This window comes from Ziziphus jujuba, chromosome 6 (genome assembly GCF_031755915.1).
Source record: "Ziziphus jujuba cultivar Dongzao chromosome 6, ASM3175591v1".
NCBI lineage: Eukaryota > Viridiplantae > Streptophyta > Magnoliopsida > Rosales > Rhamnaceae > Ziziphus > Ziziphus jujuba.
Window position 1 is genome coordinate 21,378,931 of NC_083384.1, and position 27,086 is coordinate 21,406,016.

At 31.7% G+C, this 27,086-nt stretch overlaps 2 protein-coding genes across 7 annotated transcripts; one reads left to right on the plus strand and one right to left on the minus strand.

The window, feature by feature from the left end:
• The first annotated feature begins 366 nt into the window (after window positions 1-366).
• Window positions 367-1,306, plus strand: LOC125420391 (uncharacterized). The gene is made up of 2 exons (XM_048467017.2): window positions 367-514; window positions 1,179-1,306. The coding sequence occupies exons 1-2, from the start codon at window positions 367-369 to the stop codon at window positions 1,304-1,306; spliced, it is 276 nt and encodes a 91-aa protein (XP_048322974.2).
• Window positions 1,307-3,938: 2,632 nt separating this feature from the next.
• Window positions 3,939-7,125, minus strand: LOC125419107 (serine/threonine/tyrosine-protein kinase HT1). 6 transcript variants are annotated; one of them, XM_048464303.2, is made up of 5 exons: window positions 6,965-7,125; window positions 6,815-6,887; window positions 5,654-6,475; window positions 4,924-5,379; window positions 3,939-4,393 (listed from the first exon to the last, which is right to left on the minus strand). In XM_048464303.2, the coding sequence occupies exons 3-5, from the start codon at window positions 6,389-6,391 to the stop codon at window positions 4,115-4,117; spliced, it is 1,473 nt and encodes a 490-aa protein (XP_048320260.2). In that variant the 5' UTR covers window positions 6,392-6,475; window positions 6,815-6,887; window positions 6,965-7,125; the 3' UTR covers window positions 3,939-4,114. The 6 variants fall into 6 exon arrangements, with proteins under 6 accessions (XP_048320260.2, XP_048320259.2, XP_048320256.2 ...); XM_048464302.2 differs by having other exon boundaries at window positions 5,654-6,479; XM_048464299.2 differs by having other exon boundaries at window positions 5,654-6,556.
• Window positions 7,126-27,086: the final 19,961 nt, after the last annotated feature.

Genomic DNA, 27,086 nt, shown 5'->3' on the forward strand with positions numbered 1-27,086 from the left:
TATTTCTAATATCGTTCCCTCTAGCTTTTTAATTTCACTTTCTCCTTCTTTTTCGTATTTTGATTTTGCTTGGATATTTATATCTACCAATTTTTTTTTTTTTTTTTTTTTTGGTTATGTGTATTCTTTTTGCCTGTTTCAATTTTCTATCTATTTACTCATTCAATTTATCGCTGCATGGTTTTTTAGTGTGAAATTTTGGTCCTTCATTTTACTCTGCTCCTCTTTCTTCGCTTTTTCTTTATGTTGAGCTTTTCTTCTTCTTATTATTATATTTTTATAATTTATGTAGCCCTTGAGGTTTTAGAAATATGATCTATCATAAATTTTTTATTTTTTATTTTTTTAAATAATACTGACAGGAATATGTCATCCTATGATAGTGTTGTCGGTGGAATGCTGAAGCTGAAGGGCAATGCTCTGGATGTGAAAGCTAGTGGCGTAAAGAAGAAAGAGAAACATAAAAAGCATCAAGAAAAAACTTCTTTAGTCACAGACAATGAACTCTCAACAGGTAGGTTTTTCTTTGAAAATTTAGTTTTTTGAAGTTTTTTATTAAAGTGGGTATATGTCAAATTTGGCGCAAATTTGTGAAAATGTATGGTCTTTGCATGGTAAATAACGTAAAGATAGAGAGGGAAGTCAATGAAGCCCTTTTTTTTGTTTTTTCAAATAGATTCATATATGTTTAGCTTTGCAAATTATACTTCGAATAATCAAATTTATCTGCACAACTTCTAGCTATTGAAAAGAAAAGTCTACAGTGAGAAACTACAGACGATAAGGGACTACAAAATTTACGTGGTTTAGTGAATTTATGCTTACATTCATGGAGAGAAGAATCTTGTTCTTTAATAAGAAGACTACCAGAAAGAAAGACTGAGTTGACTCCCAAATTCAGAACTTTCTGCACCCTTTTGTCTCCAGGCCAAATATCAATTCTAGCTAAGAAGTGAAAGACATTACTTTGTGGCATCAAACAAAACCGTGTATGTTCAATTTCATTTTAGACTAGAAAAAGGTTCCTAAAATCATAATTTATTATCACATGATAGATAATCTAGTGATGTTTGGAAGTCATTTTGTTTTATACTGCTCTCTTCCATCGACCATTTCTAACTCTAGAATGCCTGTACTTTTATGTGAGTTTCATCCTTCTATATTTGTGTTTTATGAAGGTGGAAGTACGAAACTAACACCTAATCCTGATGAGGAAGAGATAGATGTTACCAGCAAATCGAACGACGCAGAAAAAGCTCCTCATTATGATGATAATCTCACGCCTGCTGAGAAACAATTTATATAGAACAGAGAAACGATAATTTGTGGGTGTAAATTAATTTCATATTTTTTCATAAATATAAATATATAATATTTATAATTTTAATTAAATATAATGAGTTACCTTTTTATTTTATTTTTATTGTATTCTTATTTGTGAATTATTATATTATAATTAAAATTTAAATAATTTTTTTAAATAATATATTAATATAATTTATGGATGTAAATATAAATTTATATTTTTAAATATAAATATATAGTTTAATTTCTTTATTTTAAAAGTATTTATTTTAAAAAATTATAGTATAATCTAACCAAATACAAAATAACTAATTCAACAGTCAATCGTCAAACACAGAATAGAACTATATTTTCCCTATCTCATCCGATTCAATTTTGATCTACCTATTCCAGTTCAACATATCCTGCATATCAAATACACTATCAAAATTAACTAATAAAGAATAAATATGGAAAATCATATTCTTTTTAACATTTTATTAATTAACATAACAACTATCTGCGATGCCACCTCACTAACACCCAATTATATATATATATTTTTCTTAAAAAAACACCTCACTATTTTTACCCTCTCTCTCCACTTGATTTATTTATTTTCCAAAAAGTCCTACTTATCAAGATAAAAATAAACAAATATAACAATAAAAAAAATATACGCATACATCATCGACAGCGTGGCGATGGGAAAGCTTAGTGTCATGTTGTTCGGTTTATTCCTCAACAGGACAAAAGCTCTCCCTCTTATGGGACCCACGTACTCTTCAACCAACAAGCAAAGACGAAGACTTTTTTTTTGAATGAACGCATGAACTTCGAGAATTAATGTGGACATCTTTTTCACCAGCCTTTCTTGGGATCACAGATTTTTGCCCGCCATAACTCGACACAAACACCAAAACTAAAAGGTAACCTGAAAGAATAAACATTTTATGCCAAAAGTATAATGTTTGGTTGTATTCTCAAGACTACATATCGAATTTGATTAAGTGCGGTCCACAAGGTGTAGGTCGTTTGAAGGACTTTAACCCATAAAGTGAACCTAAATTAAGACATGAAATTGATATTTTTCTGAAAGTAGGAATTTTCAGATAATTAGTGGTGTGTGGAAATCCTGAAATTGGGTAACCTCCCCGTCAATGTGTTCAGTAATTTAACCTGACTTTTTATATTTCAAAAATATTTTTTACCCGAGAACGAAAAAGTTAATTCATAGATTTCCTAATAACTAAGTACAATATAGAAAAATAAAACAAGAAAAGACAATAATATTAATTACATCAGTACTTTTTAGTGTTGAAAATTGTATTTTAATTCTCAAGTTTAAAACCGAATTTAGGACCATAAATTTCAATTTCTTGCACTTTATCGTTAGCAAAATTTTTTTTTTTTTTTTTGGTGCTAACGACTATTCACTGTTATATGGCAGCGAAATGCAAATATTTAAACTTAGAAGCAGCTAAATTTGAAACAAATTGTGATGAAATAAAATTGAAGCAGCTAAATTTCAACAAATTGAATTTAATATTAGCTGCATAAAAGTCACATGATGTGGAACTTCTAACCACCCTAAGCCAAAAAATTGCAATAATAGAACCAAAATATAATAAATTAAAATTTGAAAGTTAAAATATAACATTTTAAACTTAAAAGCTAAAAATGAATTAGAGGGCATTAAAATATAATTAACGAAAAAATTTATAGAAAAATAAAAGAAATCTTTCTCACAGAATTGGGAAGCTAGTCCAATTGTTAAACTTATCCAAAATATAGGGTGTTTTTAAAATAATTTTAACATCTTAAATGCTAAAATTAAATACATAATTTTTGTTATAAAAACATATGAAAATGGAAGAAAATAACATTGTAAAATACCATTCAGTTTAAAGTAACTTGTAACTTTTTAAGTTGTAAAAATGACAATGTAACAATATAAAACCATTCTTATATTCATCAACTAAGGTGAATCAGAGATCCTAAAAATAATAGGGAAAAGATATATTGTGTTTGGCATATTTGGCATTGCACCGGAGTTGGCATTGCACTGGAGTTGAAATGTTAAATGCTAACGTCAAAATTCGTCAAGTGCACCCTATTAGCCATTACCATAATTAGATGCTCAAGAAAACGTACAACCAAACTTGAAGACTTAGGCATCCAGACAGATGACAATTCAATGTGCCATCTTTTTTTTTTTTTTTTTTTTTTTTCATTCAATATAGGTGTGTGAATAACACTTATAATAGATAATATGCTAACATGAAACAATTGTTTTCTTATTTATTTATTTTTATATTCGTTTTATCTATCCAATATACGAAACATGCAATTGTAGAAAGCGAAAATGACCAAAAACGTTGAAACAATATAAATATAAATACAAATATATATATATATATATACATATATAAATGATAAAGTGATGCATCGCATCTGTCCAACATAAGCTTACCAATATTTTTTTTTTTTTGGCTAGTCCCCCAGGCATCCCCTCCCCCCCCCAAGACTCGACCCAGCGTCCACTGGCCGGGGCTGTGGTGCTCCACTGAGCTCCCACGAGAGTCTTAAGCTTAGCAATATTATAATATATGAAAATCGGTCGCGTATGTATGTATGTTTACGGTGGACCAATGTGTAAAAGCATTTCTTCACTTCAATTGCATCAACCTAATCAATTGGTGACACATAAACGTGAGAGTAACACTAATAAAAAGGTTTAGAAAAAACAAACCTTTTTTCTTTTTCTTTTTTCTCTTTTTTAATTACAATTGATCTGGTGAAATTACAAATTGCAAGTCCTACCAAAGATTCAATAGAATTTTGGTTTTGGTTTTGGCATAGATGAACTAGTAGAATGCACAGGACCAAGCTTCTGGATCCAGCGAAGAAGCTGCTTCTTATGATCGTGGCAAGTTTGGTTCAGCACAAGACTCAAAGTTCCATCGTATGCTAGCGACGTTACAAACTGTTCTAGCACCTTCACTATCTGCCAAAACTCTGGCCTTTTATCTGGTTGCAAGGACCAACATTGTTCGATCAAAGCTCGCATAGCAGGCGGACAGTCCCCTGGGATGATAGGCCTCAAATTCTAAAAACATAAAAATAAAATAAAATCAGAATGTTGGTGTTAGAACTTCTCTATCCAATAACATCGGTATGCTGAGTTACAGATGAGAACTACAATATAACCACAACTTAGCAATACTAAAGAATAATGATAAGTTATATTTAACTTCAATTCTCAGTCAACAGAAGAAACCAAAACCTAATCTGGTCATGAACTAAAACACTATTTTCTAGTTTAAAAAGAACAAATTGTTAAGAAATGTAGTTTCTAAGACCTGAAAACAGCTAAACAAGCTCACAATTTTATATACCAATCACCCTATCCTTCTCAAGATTCATTCATGAATTAGCCAACTCCTGAACAACTTCTCAAGATGGCATTGAAATCCAATAAATATGGAAATAGAGAAAGTATTTTTAAATTATTATTTTCTTCATTGCTAAGGAAATTAAGAAAAGAATTATAATCCATCAATTATGTGATATGTGATTGACTTGAAGAAACATATTATGCAGTAAATAAGGATTAATGAAATTAAGTGAGTAGAATACTTTATTCACTACGGCAAATGCAGCTTGAATGGGGTTCATATCCTCAAATGGGATTGTCCCTGCCACCATTTCCCATAAGATTAATCCAAAACTGTACACATCAACTTTCCGCCCATAGCATTTATGCTTGATCAACTCAGGTGCCATCCATCGGTAAGTGCCGGGGTCATCTGCCAAAGAATCACAATATGTCTCCTCGCATGCTATACCGAAATCAGCAACTTTTAGGCGGAAGTCTTGATCAATAAGAATGTTTTCGGGCTTTAAGTCCCTATGAATAACATGTTGCGAGTGAATGAATTCCATTCCACGTGCTATGTCCAAGGCAATAGCAATTAGCTTCTGTAAAGGAAGAGATTTATGCTCGAGCTTGTGCAAATATGCCCTCAAGGAACCCTCTGATAAATATTCAGTGATGACACAATAAACTGGTGGCTTTCCGCATGCTGCTTTGAACTGTGCCATCATAATGGAAAAAATAAAATAAAATAAAATAAAAATACATCAACAAGAAAAGAAAGGAAGCACAAAAGCAGCAGCCTTTAACTCGTTCACCATTATTAACTTATCATACTTCCATTAAGATTTCTGAATCATGTCCCTTATAGGAATTACAATTGCAATTTACAAACAAAAATAATAATAAGCAAAACGGCATGAATTTTGCAAGAAGCATATTTTCACCACCAAATAACATATCAACAGTAGAAAAAGATGAATGCTTGATCACCTTTATAACATTTTGATGGTGAAGACGAGATAGAAGATTAACTTCTCTGCTAAACTGTTTCTCTAAACGAGCTGCCAGAGCTCCGCTTTCGTCATCATCTGGGACTCTAATAATCTTAACGGCAACAGGTTCATCAAAGTAAATCCCATGGTAAAGCCGGCTATGAGCTCCATGAGCAAATTTAAGACCAAGAAATAACTTTGACATATCAACACTCCATTCATCAGCTGCTTCCACAGCAGTAACCTTTCCAGCAGCATGATCAAAATACTTGGCCCATGGCGATTCCCTCCGGTTCTTCGACTTGTCATTAACTTTCATGGAAGCAAGATGCCTGAGAGGGCTAGTACTCGAGTTCAATGCCTTGGATACTTGGGAATCCTTGTGGAAAACATTTCCCACAATTCCCTTGTCTATCTCTTTTCTCCTACGGTTCGGAGTTGAGAATCTCTTCCAATCAGATCGAGCTTCTTTAAACTCTTCGGAAAGTAGAGTCTCCGGTAGAGGTGATAAAGATCTCTGTTTGTTGGTAACGGGATTTCTCTGAATCTGTGAATAACTTGGATTTTCTTTATGATTACCAGAAGCTTCCCTGTTTGGGGGTCTGGATTTCAACCCCGAAATCCTGTCTATCTGAACATTGAAAGGAACAGAAGCCAATCTTGAAGAGTCCCAACGATGACAAACAGTGTGGGAAAATTTTGTTCTTCTAATCCAAGAGCTAACCTCTCCCTCCATCAATTTTCTTCCCCAAAAACTCCTTGCAACACCCTCTTTCAAAACCTCCTAAATCTTCCTCTTCTGCACCTTCTTCTCCTCCTCCTGGCTGGGAAGAAGGATTGGAAAACAAATAGGAAATTCCTACTCAAAACAACTCCAAAACCCAAATTTTTTTTTTCAAACCTATCAAGAATCCAAACGTGTAAACTAATAAAAATCAAACTTTTCCATTAATAAAATCAGAAAACCATGAATACCCATTAAGTATGAGACTGTATCAAACCCTAATTCATTTTCACAAACCCATTAATAAAAAAAATATATACATATATAGATATACCCATATGTAAATATATATATATATATATATATATAAGAGCCTTCAGATAGATAGTGAGAGATGGAGAGTCGCTGAGAAAATGAGAGGAAAAGATATCTGACCTGGAGGGATCGAGGCCCTGTATGGGAAGGACCGGAGAAGAGCTCCGATGGACAAAGGGGGCGGACCAAGTATCTGAAACAGAGAGAGGAAGACAGTGAGAGATGTATGCAACAGAGAGAAAGCGAGAGGGCCGGAGATGTCCGAGATACCGGAAAGGTACGCCAAGCCGTAGAGGAAGCGCCGGCGAAGGTGATACGGGTCTAGGACGAGAGGGTGGTCCCGGCGTTGACGGGTGGTGTTACCGCTTCGGAAAAGGAGTTACGGCAAAATATTAATCTGAAACGTTTTTAATTGAGACGGGGAAGGAAAATTTAATATAAAATGAAAATAAAAATTATAATGGTATTGTACTATTGTTATTTTTTACTGAATAAATTTTAATTAAATTTTTTATTTTCGCTATAATTATTTTTACACCCCATAATTTTGGAAAATAATGATCCATATAATTTTTTTTTTGTATATTTATTAAAATAAATTTATTTTTCAGATAAAATTAAAAATTATTATTTTATAATTGAATAATATTGTAAAAATTAACAAGTTAAAATTGAAAAATAAAGTTTAAATGATAGTTATTTAAAAATATAAATTCTAATTTTAAATAAAAAAACTTTTACAAATGTAAATGAAATTTTTACTTAAATATGACAAAATGAAATAAGTTTAAATCAAATTACCCTTTTTTGCCACTTTCTTTTAAATAAAAAATTATAATAATATTGTTAAGCCAATATTCCATGCATTAATTAATTTTTTTTTATTTTAAATCCATATAGATTTATTAAAACAAATAAAAAGTTGGTTTGATAAAAATAATAATCATAATAGTATGGTAAATGGATTTTTTGGAAAAATAGCCATCCCACTAATTTATTTTTGAAAACTAGCAAAGTTTTTGTTTTTTAAAATCTAGTCATTTGTGAACATAAATGCCCTTAGTTAAATTGAAAATTACAAAATAGTTTTTCTTTTATATTTTTTTCTTTTTCCTCCTTTCTCAAATAACCTGTTCACCTAAAAAAAAATAAAAAATTCTCGCATCTCATTAGCTCTCACTTTCTTTTTCTTGTAATTTCTCACTTTTGAAGCTAAACTCAGGTAAAATTTTTCTCTTTTTTATTATTAGATGAAACATAGGTGCTAAATGATGTAATATTGTCCAACTATTCTCTTATTCTTGTAATTTTTTTACTTTTGTATTTTTTTAAAGTTTTTTAATAGGGTATGTAATAAACTAGTTTATGAGCAAAATATTTGAGTTTAATGATAATTAGGTAACATATGGTGTGAAAATAGGGAAAAAATTGTATAAAACTGAAAAATTGCGAAAACCAATAAAATGGAAGAAAATTGGCGAAAAAGATAAATTTCCACTATTTTCCGCCAGTTTGTCAGTTTTTTCTAATTTTTCGCTAATTTTTGTCAGTTTTTCACTAATTTTCCTCCAGTAATGATGTCCACCCGTGTCCGCACAATCGACAACTCCCTGGGGTGCTGACTCAATACGGATGAAGACCGAACCGATCACTAAATCTCAAGCCAAGAGATTTAAGGACAACCTAGCTACTTTCATAGAGGGAGTAATTAACTCTCAAAAGGGTTTGTCAATACCTGAAGATACAAAACCTATTTTAAGCATCCAAGTGGTGGAAGCCATTACGGACCCCGGTAGCTATTTTAGTGCAAATATGGATTCTAGACAGCAACGAATGGATTCACTTCTTGGATTTAATGGATATCACCAAGAGGCCATGAAATCATGTCAAGGAAAAATCAAAAGCATCTAAAACCAGCTTGTACGGACAACATCTCAATTTGGCAGAAAATGTATTGTTTAGTTGCTGGATATGACATTTCTTCTTGGTCAAGCAAGTTTGACTTATTCCAGTCAAGGGGCAATGTATGAGAATCATTATCAATCATATTTGGCATCACACATTGCATATGGAAGCTGATTTGGACCTTAAATAAGCTGAAAATTGGTTAAAAATACTTTAATAGTCAAACTAGTCAACTAGTTTCCTAATTTGATTTTGATTTTTTGTTTTAGAAAATTAGTCTTATATTTGGTTTCTATTTATTTATTTGCTGAAAAAATCAATTTAGGAAAGTTATTGTTTTATTATTTTCATTGTGAATTAATTAATTTCTAATTCAAAATAAACAAATTAATTAATCCAAATTAGTTTAAGAAAGTAGATGAATTTCGGCCAACATGTTTCCTTTTCTCTTTGGTGGCCGGTTTTACCTAAAGTTTCTAAGGTTTATTGTTTTGTAGTTCTAGCCTATTCAAGGGCCTATTTTTGAGGAAGAACACACCTTCAATATTATTCAAATTTTATTTTGTGAGATAGAATTCTCTTTATTCTTTTTGAACACCTAAAACATCATTAGAGAGTAAGTGTTTTAGTTTTGACTTATCAATAGGATATCCATCACCTATTATGACTTCTTCATTATACCAAGATTTCTAATCACAGGTTGGTTAAAGGTAAAGGTTTTTTCATAAGAACTTGAACTTCATTGAGACCCGAGCTAATATAATACGGGTTTAGGAGCATGTTGACCTAGGTTCGTATCATTTGGTATCAGAGCCAAATTTTATTCAGGTTTGATCTATCTTTTTTTTTTCTTTTTTTTTTTTTGTTATTCTACAATTTTAGCATTAGGTTAAGGTTGCATCCATCTCTTACACGTTCTACATTTAAGAAAACAAAAAATTCATTTATAGCCAAAATTAGGCTTTTTGTTTTACCGTATTTTTTCTTTCCTAGTTTGTTGGTTGCCTTTCATCTTTGTTTTTAGTAATTTAGTTTATTGTCAATTTTTCTTTGCTGTTTTGATCTTAAATATTTGCATTCATATATTTAAAAAAAAAAAAAGAGGAATTGCGGCAACATATATAAATTTTAAAAAAATTGTAAATTTATATTTTGTTGTTGTTGGTCACGGGTTTGGTGGCATCTTGGTGTTGGATTTGCAATTTTGTTGTTGATTCTTGCTACTGTAGTTGAGATTATATTTTCTGAGTTAAAAAAAAAAAAAAAGAAGAAGAAGAAAAGCAGAATATTAAAAAAAAAAAAAAAAGGCCAGTTTGGTTAAAGTTAGAGTTTGAATTTGTTTGCTTGAAATTTGTTGGAATTACTGAGTTGTTGATTATTTATTCAATATTTTGGAGTTGCTGGAATTTTATATTGCCACTAGAAATTTGTATTTTTGAGTGCTAAAATTATTTAGATTAAAATTAGTTAAAGGATTTGATATAAAAACTTAAATTACAAAGAACAACAACCAACCACTATCTTATATTTTTGGTCGATTTGATTTTTGTTGGTGTTTGAATTTCTTTCTTTATATTTTATCCTTGAATTATTATTAGTTCATTCATATTTTGGACAGTTTTTATTTCATTCGAAAAAAAAAAATTTGCTTGTTGAATTGCCTTATTTTGCTTAGAAAAGCCGTAAATTAGGTGTTTAAAAATTCACTCGGTATTGCTTACTTTTTGCTACTTAGAACTTTAAGATAATTCTTTGAGTAAAAAAATGTAAGAGAGTCTGAGCTTAAAAGTGGGTAAAAGCCAAAACTAGTGTGCAAACACTAGTGTTGAGGCCTTATTTGAGTGAAATACGTAAGGGAGTGAATTTGATGAGGTTCTATTTTATTTTTGTGTTATTCATACTAACATTGCAGATTCAAGGGTAAAAAAATAAAAATAAAAATAAAAATCCACCATTAAGAATTAATGAAGAGGAATTCGTAGGATTCAAGGGTGATTCCCGAGCTTCAAGAATTTGAGGTGAGTACACGGACATGATTGCTATCTTGGAGCAACTACAGCAGATAAATGCTTGCTTTGATCACCTAGATCAAAGGATGGATAGGTTGGAAATATCATAAGGTGGGCCGAATTTGAGCCAAGAATTCCATGGTGGCCGAGGTCAAGGTCAAGGAGGTTGCGGATGCCATAGGGAGGATTTTAAAGGAGGTAATTATGGAGATAATTTAGAGAAGGATTTTGAAGACATCTATGCCCTCCATGGAAGGTAAAACCATGGGAGACCAGCAAGGGAGGAGGATGATGATCTTGGGAATATTAAGGTCAACATACTAACTTTCATAGAAAAAAGTGATCCAGAGGCATACTTAGAGTGGGAGGAGTGTATGGAGATGATCTTCGACTGTCACAACTATTCCGAGACTGAAAAGGTAAAAGTGGCAACAATGGAGTTTGGACATTATGCACCCTAATGGTGGACTAATGAGCAAAATACCCAAAGGAGACTAGGTGATGAATTGATTACTACTTGGCGACTCATTACCATAGGTTGCTACATCAAAAACTCCAATCATTATCACAAAGTAGTAGGTCCGTGGAGGATTATTACAAGGAGATGGAGATGCTCATGATGAGATTGAGTATGAATGAAGAAAGAGAGGCAACCATGGCATGGTTTCTATAGGTGGATTGAATCGTGAGATAGCTAGACAATTGGAATTGTAACAATATGTGGAATTGGAAGAGATGTTGCATGTGGCTATCAAACTTGATAATCAATTCAAGAGGAAGGGCACAAGTACATGGCTTGGAGGAGTTTCAAGTAGAGGGAGATCAAATCCAAGTGCTTGGAAAAGCAATCCCACCTTTGAAGCAAGATAAAAGCTGAAACTTGGAGAAGAAAGCACCACACGACCAAAAAGGGAGGCTAAAACTGAATATGTCCAAACACCAAGGAATGAAAGTAAATTTGATCCTAAACCTTCTAGAACTCATGACACTGTGTGTTTTAAGTGCCAAGAACGAGGACACATTGTTAATCAATGCTCGAATAGGAGGATCATGGTGCTAAAAGGTAATGGTGAATTAGAATCTGAAAGTGAAGAAAGTGAGGGAGAAGCCGAATTTAATGGTGAAGAAGTTGGAGATAAAGAACAAGAGGAATCTAAAACAGTCAAGGCTTCAAGGGCTAAGCTGAGCTTGGTGGCAAGGAGTGTTCTAACCATGTACAAAGATGAGGACCAAATTCAAAGAGAGAACATCTTCCACACCTGATGTGAAATTCAAGGTAATATTTATAGTATGATAGTTGATAGTGGAGGTTGTGCAAATGTAATTAGTAATTTGGTAGTTGATAAATTAGGATTAGCAACCATTAAACATCCAGAATCATATAGATTACAATGGCTTAATGATAGTGGCGAGATGAAAGTAAATAAACAAGATAATGTAAAATTCAGCATTGATAAATATGTGGATGTTGTATTGTGTGATGTTGTTTCTATGCATGCGGGTCATATTTGTTGGGTAGACTATGACAATTTGATAAGGATGCCATACATTATGGGTGGGAGAATTCCATTGTATTTAAATTTAAAGGGAAAAAAGTTAAGCTGGAGACACTAACTCCAAAAGAAGTATTTAGAGATCAACTTAAAATACAACAAAGGAGGGAAGCTGAAAAGCTTAAAGAAAAGGCTAGTATGGCACCCACAACTTGAAAAACTATTCAAGGGAACAAGGCCATGCAAAAACAACTAGGTAAGTATCCTAAACTCAATGGTGAGGGGAAAAACAATGATAAAGCCGAGAGTGAGAAGAAACTTGAAAAGGCTGAGAGTGAGAGAAAACAAATGGAACCCGTGAGTGTGAAAGAAAAAGAGAGGAAAGAAAAGAAAAGAAAAAGAAAAGGAAATTTTTTTATCTTAGCTTAGGTGAGCTTAAGAGGCATTTATGGTAATAAACCTATGCTGGTTATGATTTATAAAGATGCTTATTTGAAGATGTTTTTCTTGTATAGAACTTTATATACATTGTTGAGAGTTTTACCTTATGGAAATTTGAAAATTTAGGAGAGATTATTTATTAGCTTCGAAAAGTGTGATTTCTATAAAGATAAATTGGTATTTTTAGGATTTGTTGTTATCGTGTTTGATCCAGGAGATTTGGTTTGGTTGCACTTACGAAAGAAGAGGTTTCCCGAGAAAAAGAAGTCTAAGCTTATGCTGTGTGGAGATGGACCCTTTTAAGTCTTGGAGCGGATTAATGAAAATGCTTACAAACTTGATTTACCAGGTGAGTATAATGTTAGTGCTACATTTAATGTTACTGACTTATCTCCTTTGGCTATAGGTGATGATTTTGATTTGAGGGCAAATCATTTTCAATAAGAGGGGAATGATGAGAATCCGCCCATGCCTGTACAAGCAGCAACCTTCTGGGGTGCTGACCCGATATGAATGAAAATCATATCAATCACTAGAGCTCAAGCCAAGAGATTAAGGACAACCTAACTGCTTTTATATAGGGAGTAATTAATTCTCAAAAGGACTTGTCAATACCCGAAGATATAAAGCCTATTTTAAGCATCCAAGTGATGGAAGCCATTACGAACACGGGTAGTTGTTTTAGTGTAAATATGGACTCCGAGTAGCAACGAATGGATCCAACACTTCTTGGATTCAATGGATATTACCAAGAGGCCATGGAATTATGTAAAGGTAGAATCAAAAGCATCTAAAACTAGCTTGTACAGACAACATCTCAATTTCTTGTTCAAGCAAGTTTGACTTATTCCAGTCAAAGGGCAACGTGTGGGAATCATTATTAATCATATTTGGAATCATACATGGCATATGGAAGCTGATTTGCAGCCCAAACAAGCTGAAAATTGATCAGAAATACCTTAGTAGTCAAACTAGTCAACTAGTTTCCTAATTTGATTTTGACTTTTTTGTTTTAGGAAATTAGTCTTATATTTGTTTCTATCTATTTATTTGTTGGAAAAATCAATTTAGGAAAGTTATTGTTTTATTATTTTCATTGTAAATTAATTAATTTCTAATTCAAAATAAAAGAATTAATTAATCCAAATTAGTTTAGGAAAGTAGGTGAATTTCGGTCAACATGTTTCCTTTTCTCTTTGGTGGCTGGTTTTACCTAAAGTTTCTAAGGTTGATTGTTTTATGATTCTAGCCTATTTAAGGGCTTATTTTTTAGGACGAACACACCTTCAATATTTTTCAGAATTTATTTTATGAGATATAATTCGTTTTGTTCTTCTTGAACACCTAAAACACCATTAGAAAGTGAGTGTTTTAGTTTTAACTTATCAATATGATATCCATCACCTATTGTGGCATCTTCATTATACCAAGGTTTCTAATCATAGGTTGGTTAGAGGTTAAGGTTTTTCCATAAGTACTTGAACTTAATTGAGATCTGGGCTAATATAATACGGGTTTAGGCGTGGTTGACCTAGGTTCGTATCAATAGGAAAACATTATATTTGGTGGAAAAAAAAACAGAAGCGGTTTCTTTGAGACACTTGATATGTTTATTTAGTATTATTCATATTTTTATATATTTATTAATTTAGTTTAACATTATTCATTTAATTTTGTAATAAAATGGAAGATAATGATATTGTAATTGCGGTTTTATACAATGGAACATTGGTGCAAAATGATGGTGGTCATTGGGAGTATCAAAATGGTAAAAATATAATGGCTTTGGTTGGGAAAAGATGCACAAAATTAGAGTTAGAGGATAAGATTTTCAATTCTATTGAAATAGACCGAAATGAATATTTACTAAAGCTAAAATGGATATATGGATGATGTATAGAAAAGTTGGATCCTATAGAAATACGTAATGATAGGGATGTGAAATGTTTTCTTCAAGAAGTGAGGAATGGAGGTAATTCAAAAGTTGAACATGTATATAGAAATGTTCATCAAACAACCTCTACTTTGGACAGTGGGAGTAATCATCATTCTTTTGCTCCTCCAATTGGTGTTCGTCTACCATAAGTTCCCGATTTTGAACCTATTAAGGCTACATTTCTTGACATTATAATTCATGAAACTCAGTTTAGAGATCAAGTTGATGTTCGTGGATCCTATACATCATTTAACATCCATGAAGGAGTTGATGTTGGAGGTGACTGTGCTGAACGGTTTCCTAACGAAGAAGAGTATGAGCAGCTGTATAATATTGATCATTATGAGAATTACAATGCAGCATGGGATGATGTTAATATTCAATCGGATTATGTTGATCATAATAATATACATTTTGAATGCGAGTAGCCCGACAATAATAATGATATGCATCCTAAAATGAATTTTGAAGGAGTTGATGATTTTAGAGTTCATCATGCTATAAGTGACCACTTATCATCGAGCAATAGAAGTGGTTCCATGGCCATATTTTCATCAAAGTTCACTGGCTGTGATAGCATAGTAGTTGGACATATATTTCGTCACAAATGTGACTTACAAAATAAACTGATTATTTATTACATGCGTGAAAATAAAGAGTTTAAGGTGACACGATCAACTACACAACGGTGTGAGGTTGTATGTGTAGAAAATAATTGTAAATGGCAACTGCATGCGATCAAATTAAAAAAGGGGGAAATATTTGTTGTGAGAATTGTTAATAATGTACATAGTTGCTCGTTAAATATCATGAATCGAGAACATAAGCAGATGAGTAGCCGGGTTATTAGACAATGTATCAAATATAAATATGAAGGGATTGCACGTGTTTACAAACCTAAAGAAATTCAATTTTTTCCCCCAATATTAATTTATTCATCTATTGGAAATTGATTTTCTAAGTGGAGGAAATTTGTTTCCGACAGGAGTAAATATTTTCCAACAGGAGAAAAATATTTTCGCTTAGAGGAAATATTTTCTGCTGGGCGAAAAATTTTCCAGAAGCTTGAATTGAGTTGGATGTAAGGGGTTTGTGCAAAATGGAATTCTAATAAATATGCCACATTTTGTAGACGGTAAATTAGGTATCTTTACATCAAAATCCATCATTCTCTTCGTCGTTAAATGAATATCAAAGCCCATCATTATCTTTACATTTAAAATGCTAATATAAGAAAAAAGATGCATCTATAAACATAATGAAAGTAACCAAAAAAAAAAGAAAGTAAAAATGATATTATGTTGTTCATGAATCAACCACCCAACTCATATGCTTAGTTTCTTATTGTAAGCCTCTGAGCATACTTTCTCTTGAAGAACAATATGTCATCTTGTGTGAAACTCAATGGTAATCTAGCATTCCATGGACTTGAGGACAAAAATGCCATAATCAACACTGCAACAAAACAATTATTACGACAAAACAATAACATCATTACAACCATATTCAATTGTTAAAATTTATTCAACAAACATGTGAGTGTTAAGGGGCTTTACCCATTAATTTGCTGAGGGTAATTTTGTACCAATGCACAGGTTAACTCATCAAAAACTCTACAAGAATCCTCTACTCCTTATAGAAGCATGCAGCCTGCAATAAATAAGGCAACATAACACATAATTTCTTAAAATATGTATCTGACCTGTTTCGATTGCTGGCATTATTGGAGTCATATATAGTCATATGATGCTCTTTCAAGTCCACGTGCCCTAGAAGCCAATGCTTATTTCTCTTGTTCAATGGAATTAATAACTGTCAGTAAAATACAGGTATCCAGTTAGAACAATAAATAAAGGAAGAAAAATAAATAAACACACAGTTAACATTCCTAATATATATATATATATATGATGGAATGTATACATATATATGTATATAAGAACTCATATACTTACATCACGATGATGAAAGATTTCAGCTGCCTTCTCAAATCTTGGTACTTTTGAAATATGCCATTTGAGAATCCAAGCAAATGACATGTCCGGCAACTTATTTCCAAATGTTTTAGCTAACAAAGGAATTATCTTAAAACCCCAAATCCGTCAAATAATAAATGAATAAGTAAATAAAAAATCTAAAGGAAACTCACAAACTTTACATTATAGTCATACAAACTTACAATAAAAGCCAAAGGAAACCCATAAACACTATAACTCTTTGACTTGTCTAATGCCATGGACTCCTTAAGCTCAAAAGCACTCTTTAACGATCTGATGGTGGTGATGTACGATAAAGTACCCCATGGATAGTTATTGAAATCTCTAAATCATCAACCATTTCCAAGTGATTATGGGGTGCAGTGACCATGCTTTCCTTGCCAAGAAGAACAGTCTCTAGGAAATATAATAATGCTAACTTCAATCTATCATCGTCATCTTCATCATCATCTTGACATTATGCGTCATGAAAGCTTGAGTTACCTCCGAGTGAGTGACTTTTCGGTTTCCACCGAAATACGTATCACTAACTCGACTATTCGGTTCATAACCAAACTATAAACCTATAATTATTGCGAACTCTCTACGTGTAAATCTAGTACCATGACCTCCATAATTAAATACCATAGCATCCTGGTCGTAAAAAATACACTGCCTATATAGCATGCTGTTGATGATATGGCCACTAAACTAAATCTCATTGGCCTTCAAAAAGTGGACAAAATCCATTTATCTGAAAAACAAATACAACTAACAAATCATAAGATATGCTTGCATATGGAAGCAAATCGAAAGGACCGAAAACATATTAAATAGGAAAATAGGAAAAGCTAACAAAAATTCCGTTGAACAAGTACAATTTGAAAGTTTAGAAAAAAGCGATGTTTATGCATCTATTAGAAACAATTTTCCAACTAGAGGAATCTGTTTTCCGACTGAACAAAAATTTCTTTCCAACTGGAGAAAAATTTTTCGACGGGAGGAAACATTTTTCTAAGTGGAGGAAAAATCTTCCACTTTTCGAAAAATTTTCCAGAACTACAAATGAACTAGACCTAATGGGTTTGTGCAAAAATTAATTATAATAAAAATGTCAAGTGAAACTTCTAGAACCAACGCATATTGTGGATTTAAAGATACAATCTCTTTTATATATTAGTGTCCATTATACATTAAGAAACAAACCAACCACATATACTATCGGCTTTTGGGTTTTATGTACAATATATATCATAAATAAATATATTTTAATCAGTAAAGAAATAGAAAGTTATATGTGACATTGCTTACTAAGGATAACCTATGGTTCCAGCAAATCTCAAGCATTATGGTTACATTCAAATATCCCATTAAATTTAACAAAAAAACAGCTTGATATAAGTTTTAATTTCACATTCTAACCATACAATACAAACATTTTTCATCACACCGAATAACACACTATCATAAGTATGACTCATAATGATAAAGGTTCAAAATTGAGCAATTTATAAAAAGATGACTTATTATCTCTGAAATAGTCCATTATGAAAATTATCAACAATGCTGAAAAACCATACAATGCAGCACAAATAAAGGTTCAATGATAATTTCATTACATTAATGCAAAATTAGTTAGCATAATAATTTCTATTTTGTTCAGAGAAGCAACTTACATTAATGGGGGATAAAGTACCACCAATGCTTCTCTATCTCTCTCTCTCTCTCTCTCTCTCTCTCTCTCTCTCTCTCTCTATTTCTGTGAGTGTGTGTGTAATTTTCTCAGCATGCACTGGTAACTCTACGATTACAAATTTTATGCTTCAATTTTCTGCTCGGTCCATCACTTACTCCTCCAATGCTGAAAGAAATAGAAAATATGTATTAGTAACAAAACTTAAATATTTATATATTTCTTAGTTTAACTAAAATGAGCTAACTAACTGAAATGAATTTTACAATAAAACATTCATTAATCACCACAATAATATCACAATACAACTCAGACAATTTTTATCTACAAAATTATAACCTTAGTTGATAGATGCCCTGAAAATTTATAGATTCTAGCTTCTAGGAATTAAGAAAAGGCACCAAAAGCTTTAATAATAGTACAAAAGCACTCAGGTTGCCATAGACGTTTCCAAAATGGGCAAAGAATGAATAGAAAAAAAAATTAATAATAATAATAATAAAGAAACCAAACTCCATACAAGCAAAATAAAAAATAAAAAATATAGTCCTGATCAATTTTATTATTACAAGAACTGCAAGCCATTATTGACCCAAGGCATACAGGAATTGTAAACCAAGTTACAACATTGACTTGAAGCACTGCTTTTTTAGAATAATGATAATGGTAAGACAATAAACCTTCGTAATAATAGGCTTTTGCATATTGAATTGATAGAAAAGTCCAAATTAGTATATGCATTTTGAACCAATTAAAATTTTCAAAAATAAAAAATAAAAAAAGAAAAAGAAACAAAGTTTCAATCAAACATATCCAAAAAAAAGAATTACAATCAATATTCCCACAATTCCTAAAAGTAAATTCCAATCAAAATTCTAACAAATTCTAAATGGAACAAAAAATTGAGTTTTAGTCATTTCTAAGCTTATATTCTACTTGTTGAACTAGTTTTCTTGTTACCATACTCATGTACTTTTGTATTTTGTTCAATCTATAAAAAGCTAAGCAAATAAACCTCCAGTTTAGAAAACAAAATCCAATATCCTTTCACTCACCTAATAATCTATCATTCAGCCTTTGCTAATCAACAAACATCTTTTTTTTTTTTTTTTCTTGACAGCGTACATTAACAATCTTTAATAAGAAACAAAATATGTTATTTTGTACCTAAATAAAAATTTAAACGTTACGTTTTGATGCATAATAATAAAGATGTATCACCTTTTTTTCTTTTTTCTTTTTCTTTCCATGGACCAACAATATCCTGAATTTATGAAGGACAATGTGTTAGAAAATTTCCCATGTCTTGAATTAAATTAATTTACCAAAAAACCAAAAAAAATAAAAATCCAAAAGAAAGATGATAGATCTATCTTTTATTATTATTATTATAACATCCCTTTTAGTACCTACCCACCATAATTCAAAAATTGTGCAATTATCCTGCAAAATTAATTTTATAATTATTTTGGCAACCTCTTCAAAATTAAAAAACAAAATTGTTAATCAGACAGATAATACATATTACAAACCCAATGATATTAACAATAAAAACCAAAATACCAAAAGCGGAGCCCATTTACTCGGGGTTTAAGTTATGCCAATTGCCTACCTCTCTACCTCTTCAATGGAAGACTCGTCCTTCTGATCCGTATATTAATTGCTTTAAAGCTTTCATTGCTCTCACCCTTCTTTTCAACCAAAATAGGTTACTTCATTGGTGGTTTTAGGTAAGTGAGGGATTCGAATTTGGATCTGTTTGACCCGGTTCTTGCAATGGAACATCTTTTTCACACGGTGGTGCATTGTCTGACACTGATTTCGGCTTCACTTTCAACAATAAAAAGCATAAGAATGCTCTTGGTGGGGCAATGGTGGTGTGACAAAGACAACAGTGGTGAACAAAAGGTCAGAGTAGAGTGATTGACGACAACAATGGTGTGTCTTTCCTCTATGATACGAACCTAGGTCGACTTGTGCCTAAACCCGCATTATATTAGCCCGGATCATAATTAAGTTCATATTCTAATGGAAACCTTAACCCCTAATAAACTTGTGATTAGAAACCTTGGTATATAGTGAAGACACTACAATAGGTGATGGATGTCCTTTTGATAAGTTAAACTAAAATACTTGATTTCTATTAAGTGTTTTAGGTGTTCAAAGAGAGCAAAGAGAATTCTTTTCTCACAAATAAATTTCTAAATAATATCTAAGCTACCTTTTCATTAAAAAAATAAACCTTTAAATAGGTTTGATTAACAAAATAAAATCCTAAACAATTAGGTCAAAACCGGCCATTGAAAATAGGAAACTATGCTTGGCCAAATTTCACATTCCTTTCCTAAACTAATTTGTATTAATTAATTCATTTGTTTTGAATTAGGAATTAATTAATTTACAATCAAAATAATAAAATTATAACTTTCCTAAGTTGATTTTTCCAGCAAATAAACAAATAAAAACCAAAATAAAAGATAGTTTCCTAAAACAAAAAGTCAAACTAAAATTAGTAAACTAGTTTACTAGTTTAAAGTTTCCTAAAACAAAAAGTCAAACTAAAATTAGTAAACTAGTTGACTAGTTTGAAAACTAAGCTAACTTTGACCAATTTTCAGCTTGTAAAGGCTCCAAATCAGCTCAAATATGCCATGTAGGATGCCAAATCGAATTAATTATGATTTTCATAAGTTGTCCTTGATTGGAACAAAGAGAAAGAGCTTAATTATCAAGATATGTCAATCTTAGCGGCAAAAAGTATATTTTCGGCCAAAAATATCCTCCATGTGCAAATGGCCTCTTTGGTTGCTTTTGCTTCTGCATTGACTTGATTCAATGACCTTTTAGTGATATCAATTGAGCTGAAGAAGTGTTAAACCCATTCTTTGCTGTCCGGAGCCCACAAATGCACTAAAACAACTACCCAGGTCCATATTGGCCTCCACCACTTGGATGCTTAAAACAGACTTTGAATCTTCAAGTATTGACATGCCCTTTTGAGAATGGATAACCCCTTGTATGAAACCAGCTAGGTTGCCCTTAAATCTCTTGGCTTGTGCCCTAGTCATTGGCTCAATCTTCAACTGTATCGAATCAGTACCCCAGGAGGTAGTCGGTTGTATAGGTATGAACGAATTCTCATCACTCTACCTCTGGGTGGTGATAGTATTCTAGCTTTTCGAAAAGGAAAGTAGAAAGAAACCCTAGCTGTTAGTGGCTAAAAGGGAAAGTAGAAAGAAGCCCTAGCTGTCGGAAGGGAAAGTAGAAAGAAAACCAGAAAAAAAATAAAATAAAATAAAAGAAAAAAATCTTCATTAAGGATACTTAGGTCTAGATAGGTTAAACTGGGTTAGTTTTTTAAAAAAAAAAAAAATTGCTATTTTTCAAGAATGGACTAGTGGGGTGGCTACTTTTGAAAAAAACCCATGGTAAATTTCAATATTGCCCTTTCATTTTGCATTTATGCTAAAATATATCTCCATTTTAAAAATTTTCAATACAACTTCATTTCCTTTAATTTTGCATTAAACTTAAACTTTCAATTCATTATAATTATTTGAAATTTGAAAAACTTTTTTAAAGATCACATTAGTGGTTGAACTGGTTGGTTTTTCATCTTTAATATAAATTAATATCTTCAATCATTTCTTGTTTGTAACTCTGGAGACTATAACTGTAGCTTATCCATAACTGAAAACTAGTTTTTCAAATTAAAGTCTAACATGCAAAAAAGATTGACCTTGACTCTTATTATAGTTATAGCATATGATACAACCAAAATATATTGTCTTCATTGAAAGATAATCTTTCGTTCGATAGAGTTAAAGTCATGTTTTGAATAAAAACTTTATAACCTACATTACTTTCCAGAATAATCTTACCTTCTAGAACATGATTCCTAAGCCTTGTAATGACCAATTTAGTCTCATTGTAATCCTAAAAAATGATTAACTTTTCTTATTAGCATAATGGGAACACCAACTTTTAGCTTTAACTGATGATTAGGCACCCCAGAGCATTTTATAGCATTTAAAAATTTTTGTATATGAAAATCTCTTATAAGATTAATGTTGGAATCCGATTTACAAGTTGCATTTGAATTTAAATATGCATTTTCCTCAATTCAATTAAGGAAATCTATGTAGTCATTTACCGATTCAAAAATCTTAAGATTTGAAGCAAGTATGGCTTTTTCTTGCAAATACAATGGGTCATTAACATTCTTTAAGAAATAAGGATATATGCTATTTACAATAAATGCAATTGAATCCTCTAGATCCTTTATCAAAGGATCATCAGATATATTAATTGTTGTATGACCATCACTCGGTTCACTGATTGTTCCATCTCCAATACTTGATATCCATTATGATAAAACACTTAATTCATCCTTATCCATATCTAAGTCAACATTTCGAAGTCTCATGTTCTTTGTCAACTTTGAAACTTTACAATATTTGCATAAATATTATGAGTTGATAGTTGGAAAATAATGTCTAGCCTACCACTTCCTTTTGGGAAGATAGGCAAAATATGTATGAAATCTCCCCTAAATACAACAATTTTAGCTTTAAAAAGTTGCTCCAAACTTAATGGATTGCTAAATTTTAAAATGTCTCTCATAGTCTTGTCTAGTGCTTCAAAACATATATATTCATCATAAGTGCCTCATCCTAAATGATAAGTTTAGTTTTGAGAATCAAGTCAGCAAGTTGAATATTCATTAGGAGCAAGAGGTGTAGCAAACTTTGAATGTGTTGTCCTACCTCCCAACAGAAGAAGAGATCCTATACCACTCAATGCATAGCCAACACAATTTTCCCCTTTGGCCTTAATGCCATTGCTAGAGTTTTCCAAAAGAAGGTTTTCCCTGTACCTCCTTATCCACACAAAAAGAGTATACTGGGTTTGAAACCTTTAACAATACCCATAATTGTTTCATAAATATTCTTTTACTCGACTATGAGATTCGATACAAACTTCTTGTGGTCTTCAGCCAAATCAATTCTATCATGGTGTAGCTCATCTCTTAAAAGCCTATTTTGGTGAATAGAAATAATGATAATATCATGGCAAAGCATCATTGGAAAGTTACGAAGACTTTTTCCACTGCTTTATAAGATATTTTCAATATCCAAAAAGGTTTTTTTATTTTTATTTTTTTATTTTTATTTTTATCTTTACATCAATCAGCTGCAAATCTTTGAAGTGGGATAAATAAATAACCAAATCGTACTACTCGTTATTATTACATAAGCAAAAACATTGAGGAATATATAAAACCTTGATGATGCAACATGCTGCATTGCTTGTAGAGTATATCATCTGATAGATGTCATCAACTTTGTTCCCTAACAAATTCAGGTCTTGTCAATGAATCTAACAAAAACAAAATCGCATATAGATTTCTTTAATAGTATGTAGATCCCTAATGTCTTGCTTAAGCTATCCCATCAAAATATTCTTTATCATCATCTGACAAACCAAGTGCATACAAGCATCTCTTAATGAATTATATTTAATGCCATTTATATTACTATTTCTTCAAAATTTCTTGGTTCTCAAACAATGCTAAGAATTATTCTCAAATAGTACATAATGTCATTCAAGAGGCAAAAAAACATTCGTCCAATTGAAAATTTGCTCTTCCTTGGATGACACTCCTTTTCTGAATCCTTCCATACAAATCTAGTAGGAAACCTTGCATAAGTTAGCTCCCTTGCTTCAATATATATTTTATCAGCATCCACTATGCTGAAAACATAAAATTGCTCACTGTATTTCAATTTATGACAGTATCAATGGAATCAATAGCTAAACATACTACGTTTTGCTCATTAGGAAGATGGAGATTCAATCACTCAACTTAAATGTCAAAACCAAAAATTCGCCAAGCTACCTGACTATGCACACTACCATCTTCGATACTTCCATAAAAAGTTGCGGTGACTCGATCATGTCCTTTATTAACATATTGAAAAGATAGGTGAATCTTGATTGGTTGCATTACTTGACATTTATATTAGCACCATACTTCAAAAGCAAGTAATGAATATGCGAAACTACATAGTTATTATCCAACGCAATCTCGTTCTTTTCAATTGTTCTTCCATTGTCTCTTCTTTTATAAATTGGATACCTATCTTCATCCACTATAGTTCGATCTATATAATTTGAAAATATTTTGTACATCTTCCATCCAACATTCATGGAGAATTTTTTCTTAAGCTACCATATGGACCATGAGTCATTAAATTTTTAATTGCAGCATAGTATTTTGGATCAATTGCTTGATCAAGAATTTCAACTGAAATTATCTTGTCAATATCTTCACCTTTTGGATATTTGCGTCTTTTATATTAAAAAAAGAAGTATGTGTGCATGTGGCAATCCATGTTTTTGGAGCTTAACAATGAATATTACCATAACAAATTTTAATATTAAAATTATGGTAGTCAACATATATCATCAATTATATCTAGATATATAGGATTAAACTTATGTTAGTAAAATAGTATTATTTAAAGGATGCCATCTATAAAAAAATATTGATAAAAATAAATAATAAAAAATTAATTGCTTTGACTTCTCCAAATATCCTGTTTTGTCTAAGATCTTTTACCAACTGATATAGCTTGACTTTGAATATTCTATAAAGTATATTTGGCCAGTGTTTGGGTTTTAAACCTGTACTTTCTATGTTTTGGATTACATGTAAGTTTGATATAAAAAGCTTAGGATATCTATCTTACTTATGTATTACCACTACATTTTGGTAATTTTGAATCATGAATCATGCTCCACCTATAGAAAAAGAAGGCAAAATCACATGTGTTCCTTGTGAAGAAGCATTTGTTTCTCCTCTTAAAATTACTTATGCCAAACCTCTATACGTCTTGATGAGTACGTATATATAATAGAAGCAAGGATTCAACCATCATATATGCATCAACTAAAAATTGCTAGAACAACTTTTTTTAGAATAATATATTTGAGGCTCATTCTTCCTTTCATGCAATCTATAGGCAAATAATTCTTTTATGCTTAACTTTTTCCTTCGAGCTGATGATTTTATGTTTGATTGCTTTAGGAAGACATCTTCTTAATATCCTTCCTAGCTATATGGAAAAAGCAAAGGGTATTGAAGTCCAAGATATGAAGTATTTAATTTGTTGATTCATTACAACTTTCCATTTTGCATTTTAACTATAATATCTTTATCAGTTAAAGAAGTTTCAAAATCACCAACTACCAATGTTGCAACTTTTTATACAATTGGTACATTGTACATCCTCCCAATTGAGTTTGAGCTTCAAATTTAAGGAGTCATGTTGGCGAATTGTATCCTTTACCATCTTAAATAACTTAGCTAAAAAAATTATGCTGATCAAGAATCATTTTAAGTCATAAACAACCTCAGTATGCAACATGTTGATGTTTGAATTTTGGCTTATACATATATGAAAATAACGATCATGGTTAGCATAAGTGTAGTTAAATATATTAGTATGCAAAATTAAGGAAAACATTAGTTACCTAACAACTTGTAAGTAAATGTGGCTTAATGAATCTTTTTATATCCTAAAAGCTCAAATAAGGTACTAGTGGAAAATAATATTTTAGGTAAGTTTGAAAGTGTAACAGTCCAGACCACCCGCATGAGATATTGTCTGCTTTGGGCCCAGCCCGCACGGTTTTGTCAAAATGTATCTCAAGGGAAATGTATCCACACCACTTTATAAGGCATGCTTCGTTCTCATTTCCAACCAATGTGGGACTTCACAATCCTCCCCCCTTGGGGCCCAGCGTCCTCTCTGGCACACCGATTCGGGTACTCGCTCTGATACCATCTGTAACAGCTCAGACCACCCGCATGAGATATTATCCGCTTTGGGCCTAATCCGCACGGTTTTGTCAAAATGCGTCTCAAGGGAAAGGTATCCACACCACTTTATAAGGCGTGCTTCGTTCCCCTTTCCAACCGATGTGGGACTTCACAGAAAGGCTCAAACTTAAACAAAGATGGCCTAAATCATATTTTTAGTAATGCAATTACTTAAGATTTCATTTTAAGCAATAATCAAGCAAGTTCTAGAACTCAATTAATAATAAAGTACTCTAATTCATGCAAACTTTCTTAAAAAAACAATCTAAATCATGCATTATTGATTATGTGCTCAAAATTTATTGAAAGTAAAAATATGTGAATATAACTTCAAGCATTTAAGCATACACAAAAACAAGTCCACTATCCAAAAATCAATTTATTTTCAATCATAGTCTTATCATTGGCTCAATAACGTACTTAAGGAAACAACATAAAAACAAAATTTTTTTCTTAATTTTTAAATAATAATAATTTGGAAAAACACCAACACACACTAAAATTAAAAACATTTTTGGATTTTTTCAAAACTTTTATGAAGGAAAATAAAAACCAAACAATGGCCCCATTGTGAAAAACAAACAATGTCCTCATTGTGAAAAACATAAAATAAAGCAAAAGTAAATAAAAAGTAAAGAATACTCCCCTTTAAAAACATGAAATGCTCATCATATTGTGAAAACTTGGGAAAAACCTTCATGCTGCATTTTCCCTACACACCATGCAACCAAAGAGATAGGCATGTGGCCACGCAAGTTGATGCACTCTACTGCATATTCAAGGTGGCTGTACTCCAAAAACGTAGCTTTAGACTTGAAATTCTCAGCATTCATCTTTTGCTCTTTTGTACCTAAACATCTTAAAACTCTACAAGAACTTAAATAAAACACATCAAAACATTCTAAAAATAAGAAAACAACTAAAAAAATAGATAAATGAAAGGTAAAGAAAGAAACTTGGGTTGCTTCCTAAAAGCACTTGTTTAAAGTGATTAGCTTGACTCTTTCATTTTCAAATTCAACCTTGATTAAATATGTAATTGATGTCATCCTCA